We start from the raw sequence: 5,535 nt of genomic DNA, 5'->3' as shown, positions 1-5,535 counted from the left end.
GTTGTGATGGTAGGGCTCCCTTGAGCGTCAACTTTACCACCAACTGTTCATCATTAAAAGCATCGAGGCCACCAGTATTCCAACCTCCTTCGGAAAAAATAGAACGTGTTAAATAAAAATTGTTAATTTATTAATAGTCAATATATATTATTAATATAATATTTTAATATATGTTTAATTAATGATATAATATATGTCACATTATTATTTTAAATGACGTAATATATATTACATCAGTAATAAAATATTAATAAAAATATCACGTCAATAATATGTATTAACTAGTAATTAACAATTTTCGTCAAACAATGTTTATTTTGACAAAAAAATTAAAACGTTGAGACTAAAACGTTCCAAAAAAGAGAATAAGGGACAAAATGACTATTTGTAACATTAAGATTAATTTTGTATTATACCTTAAATAATGCTATATATTGATTGTTGTAACTCTCCATGTTAAAGAAATGATCACTAATTCAGTTTATATAAAGGTAAACATAAGATCTTATGTTAGGATAAATTTTATATTTAGTAACTTATTTTATAAATTTAAAGTATAAAAGTATAAAATTTTAGAGCTATGTAATTAGATATCAATGAAAAATATAAAAATTAATTAAATTATATAAAAAAAATTAAAAAATATATAGAAAAACAATGACCGTATCCTTTCAATCTATCCCTGATCAAGGAATCACATGTTCTCTTGCTTCAAGTTTTGAGTGCTTAAATCACATGAAGTTTCCTGGGATTGTATATTTTACTAAACAATGTTGTCCATACTACTTGCCTTCTTGGGCAGAAACGTTAAATACACGACCATATTTCATTTAGTAAACTTAATTATTGAACACAAACATCAATTTTCAGCAAAACTCTACCCTGCCTTTTGCATAGATAAACCAATCTTAGATCCATTGTTGGATTTCTACCCCTCTATAAAGCCTCATAACTTGATGGTCTAGTAGCACGAATGACCTTTAAATTATAGCAAATCTTTTAATGCAATACTTGTATTCTAAAAATGTTTGATTTTAGCATCTAACATTTCATTTCATATATTAAGATAATATGGTAGCTTGCATGGAGGTCGTAATGTATTGTCACCATAGTCAATGGTGAAAGCTAGCCTAAAGAAGTCGACCTTTAGTTTTAAAAGGCACAAGGCAGACCTAGACTTAAAGGTTTCCTAGAGCCTAGACGCAAGACACATGATGAAGACTTGCACCTTTTGTAGACAAGGCGCAAGACGAAGATGTACGTCTTTTGTAGACATGACACATTTTTATGTTAAAAATTGTATCTAGGCTCATTAGCTACTGGATCACTCTTGAAGCATTTAATCTCCTCCTCACACTACTCTTTTCCCATTACTTGTCTCCTCAAGAGTCAATTCCCAATTCCGATTATACTTTTAAAACTGTCATCACCACATATTAGTATAGTAGAAGGCCAAATAGAAAAGATCCAATACAATCAAATATGCAACTAGTTTTGGCTTACCGCACCTTTTCTGCATCATGAGTCAACCGGAAAGCTTGGTTACTCAATAAACCAGAAACTTTCAATACTATTAATTGCATGGACAACAACATGCCGTAACATTGATGTTAAGATGGTCAAACAAAAAGGTAAACTAGATATTACGCAGGGAAGCCCAAACAGAACAACATGTGAATACATAGCATGTCAAAAAACCACCAACGATTATAATCCCCGCACACGTGACAACAACATCAGCATAACATCTACTAATGACTGTTAAGTAAGTTAATTATATATATATGGCCTCGTCATCATTAAAAAAATACGAGTATCGGTAAGAATGAACCACACTCGAACATGATTCCCCCAATGACAACTCAAACTATAAGCTCACCCACATTTTTGTAATCATGAGTTTGTGCATTCTCTAACAAGATATAAGGGTATTAAAGTTCTTTGGCAAATACATAGATCCCAATGGTGATGAAACCTAATAACCCTTTGATGCTTGAGATCAGATCAACAACAATCTTAGACCCAATGCAATAGGTAGAAATAGTTTTACATTTAAAAAATTCATACAATCACTTTAACAAGTGCCACCCACCAATTCGAATTCTAACATATATTTTCCTGTTTTCTGCCGAAAAACATAACAGTTTAAGTTTAAGTTTCCTCTCAAAGAAAATAAGCCACAAACAAAAGGGGGCAGGAACCTGAGATTTGGAACAAATGAAGATCACCAAGACTCCAAGGATCAACCAAATATAACTAAGCTATTCAAACTAGAAACTATAGACGTTCCATAAGCAATTGTTCAATATAATTCAAACTCAAAATCCCACAAAGCAGACAGCCCTTCGTGTCTTTCGAAGGAAAAATAGCATCATGAAATTTTCCCCAATTGCCTTGCATCTAATACGAACAAACAGCAATCCTTCTGAATAACACATGAACCTAAATACCATCTTTGATTTTTTATTCTCTCCATTTCAATGTTAAACTAAAAGGATACCCACACAGGGAAAAAAGGTATAACAAAGACAATAGATAGATACACAGTTAAGTGTAGACGGTTTAGGCTTTGTGATTCTTCACCATGTCATCGACATCCAGCTCTACTTCCAACACTGGGGAATCCTTTCGCATGCTGTAATGACTGTTACAGGAACATAAAATTTTCAACACAATCAACAAAACTTTTACCTAATGTGAAACCAGTGGTTTTTAGTTAAATAATTACTATAGAAGAGTTACCTATTCTGAACAGGACCATGATCAACAGCTGTTCGCAGACAATATATAACTCGACCAACTATGTCAGTCATGGGAACTGGACCAAATAACCGACTGTCCTTAGCTTCCTATCATCTCAAACAAAGGAAAAAAAGAAGAAAAAACATAATGGAGAATATGGGTCAGGTTCTTCAAAGCCATATAAAAAGTTGAATAATGTTATTCATTATTCGGAATGGTATAAGAAATATGAATGTAATAGCTAACAAGCAGCCTCTAGAATCAAATATGTGAACCAGATTACTGCTTGTTTTATAGATTTATATAATAAGAATAACAACCCAAACTTTTAGTGGTCGTATTACTAACATTTTATACCTTGGGCTTCAATTTTTCATTGTCAGCCAATATCCAGCACTGGTCCTTTTCAAGAACAAATGGCCCATCTTTTTCATCCTTAGACACCATTTCATATCCTTCAGTGGCAGCCAATCTTCTGACGAGATAATTATCAGAATTTTCAGGGTCCTTCACAACAATGACATCCCCAACAAAAATCCGACTGCCCAGAAAAAGCATAAAGTTAGCAACTCTTGAAATCATATCCAAACTCAACGAGTAAATATGAAAGATATATTGAACAGAAAAAATGGAGAGAGAAAATCATAACAAGATTCGGTTCAGAGAGCATTGATTGAATCATCAAGCACATGAGTGAGGATGCCAAGTTAACATTCTTTTCACCTCTGCTTATCTTCAGAAATATGTGCTAAACTGATGCTCACAATGAACACAATGATTAAACTTAAACGAACAACATTACCTTCACGGAGGTTACATGCACAGATGTTTAAATGGATTCATTATGATTCCCAATGGAACAACTCAAACCAGAGTTACAAAACCATAAGTTTATTTCTCAGATGCTTTAGTGTAAAAGCAGCATTACTTTGGGTCTGCGGATGGAATCTTCCGTACAAGAAGAGTACCCCCTTGTTCGCCAATAGTTGGGGCCATCGCCTCTCCTTTACTCCAGTGTAAGAAAGTCAATTTTCCCTGAAATACATTTTTCCAAACTGCGTCGTGTAATTCCCGGTCACTGATTTGACCTCTCTTATAGCTCTGTTCCTCATCAAGTTTTCTGTTAGAATAGTATAAGAATGCTAGCAAGAAAATACGTAGCCAAAGTTCTGCAATTTCTGAAGCCAATAAAATTTATGTAGCATAACAAAACAGAAGTAGTAACTAACCATAGAAGCCAGCTAAAATTATAAAAACTCCATTGTCAGAAATAAACTAAGCATGAAGACTTCACAAATACAGCTGATGAACCTTTATTCTATTTTTGAATATTCCTCTAATCCTCTTTAAATTTCCAATTTTTTAACTGAAGGATTTAGTGATATGAAAATTGGATGAAACCCTATGCACCTTCTAATCCTCTACTACAGGATTTTCTTAAAGTAATGAAATTTGCAGTAGCACGCTTGTTCTTGAACTATTGACAAGACACTGCCACAATACTCCAGCTTTGGCCAAAGCGAGGTACAAATTGAAAAAGAACCAAGATTAATTGCTCTCACTATCTTCACCAGGTACCAATAATCTAATATATCCACCACCCCCAACCCTATTTATATATGATCTTCCACCTTTTAACAAACCCCACATTGATGGACTTAGATTGCCATATTTCTTTTCAACCAAATAGGTTTCAAGAATCATACTTGCATCAAGACTATACAGCATTCCATAATGTATGCGACTTGGTTGTAGCCTTTGGCCTAATCAAACCTATATTTGAACACTGAGTTCAATATTCTGTCTAAAAACATGTTTCAAGCAAAGGATTTACATGTCAATATCAATTAATATACGGATTTGAAATCATTATATCCGACGAATTTCCATACACTTGCAAAGAATTTCACTAGATGCAATTATTTGTGTTATGTAAAAGATGCATAAAACATAAAGGTAAAACAGATTCTGGAATTCCAAAGCCAGAACCATTATCATGATGAAATCACCCAAGCTCAAAACCCTAAATTAAAAACTGCCTAACAATCCAAAACACATAGTTCGTGCATTAGAAAAGAAGAAATGGACAACATGAGTGAACTACCCAAACCCCAAAAAGGAAAAGTCTCCACATTAACCCAATAAAATTATCATCAAAAGAACTCAAACTCCGTTTCTAAGTCATCAAAAAATACGAAATAAGCCATGCCCAATGCTCCGGAATCATAAGTTTTCCGCATATGAATTAATGAAAACCTAAAAATAAAATTCGAAATCAAATACTGAATGTGAAGAGAGGTAAGAAAGAGAAGATGCGACCTTCCAGCTGAGCGTGAAGGAGTACTCGATCTTGTGAACTAAGTATCGACACCATGTTGACAAAGAAACCATTGCCGGGTTTTAACCGAAATGCTTTGTTCGTTCTTTCTAGAGTTTTCAGGTTGTACAGCTCATTTTGTTAAACCACCTTGATGTTTTTTATTGGGTAAACTTTGCGTTTAGTAATTAAACTATTAGTTTTAATCCGTTTTAGTACCAAACTTTTATTCTTTTCAAAACTATGTCCAACATTTAAGTTGTGTTCATTTTAGTACACCACCATTAAAAACTTAACGCATTTAGTATCTAAACTATCATTTTAAATATGTTTTAGTACCTAAAATTTAAAAAAAATTCAAAATTTAACTTTGAGTTTTTAGCGGGAGTATCAAATTGAAACAAAAATTAAACTTTAGGTATAGTTTTAAAAAAAATTAAAAATTTAGATACTAAAACTCATAGTTTATATATTAA

General features: G+C 32.9%; 1 protein-coding gene across 2 annotated transcripts; it reads right to left on the bottom strand.

Annotated features, from left to right (window-relative positions):
• Positions 1-2,352: 2,352 nt before the first annotated feature.
• On the bottom strand, positions 2,353-5,219 carry LOC120182479. Of its 2 annotated transcripts, none has more exons than XM_039187449.1 (5): positions 5,062-5,219; positions 3,671-3,843; positions 3,100-3,283; positions 2,743-2,849; positions 2,353-2,644 (listed from the first exon to the last, which is right to left on the bottom strand). In XM_039187449.1, the coding sequence occupies exons 1-5, from the start codon at positions 5,131-5,133 to the stop codon at positions 2,563-2,565; spliced, it is 618 nt and encodes a 205-aa protein (XP_039043380.1). In that variant the 5' UTR covers positions 5,134-5,219; the 3' UTR covers positions 2,353-2,562. The 2 variants fall into 2 exon arrangements, with proteins under 2 accessions (XP_039043380.1, XP_039043381.1); XM_039187450.1 differs by having other exon boundaries at positions 3,671-3,777.
• Positions 5,220-5,535: the final 316 nt, after the last annotated feature.

Source organism: Hibiscus syriacus, unplaced genomic scaffold, assembly GCF_006381635.1.
Source record: "Hibiscus syriacus cultivar Baekdansim isolate YM2019G1 unplaced genomic scaffold, ASM638163v2 tig00112673_pilon, whole genome shotgun sequence".
Classification (NCBI taxonomy): domain Eukaryota; kingdom Viridiplantae; phylum Streptophyta; class Magnoliopsida; order Malvales; family Malvaceae; genus Hibiscus; species Hibiscus syriacus.
This window is presented reverse-complemented; position numbering and strand designations above follow the sequence as displayed.

Coding starts and splice junctions, on each gene's coding strand:
- LOC120182479 (XM_039187449.1), bottom strand. CDS start 5,133: ATGGTTTCTTTGTCAACATGGTGTCGATACTTAGTTCACAAGATCGAG. Junction 3,284..3,670: donor ATTCCATCCGCAGACCCAAA/GTAATGCTGCTT, acceptor TTTTCTGGGCAG/TCGGATTTTTGTTGGGGATG. Junction 2,645..2,742: donor CATGGTCCTGTTCAGAATAG/GTAACTCTTCTA, acceptor TTCCTGTAACAG/TCATTACAGCATGCGAAAGG.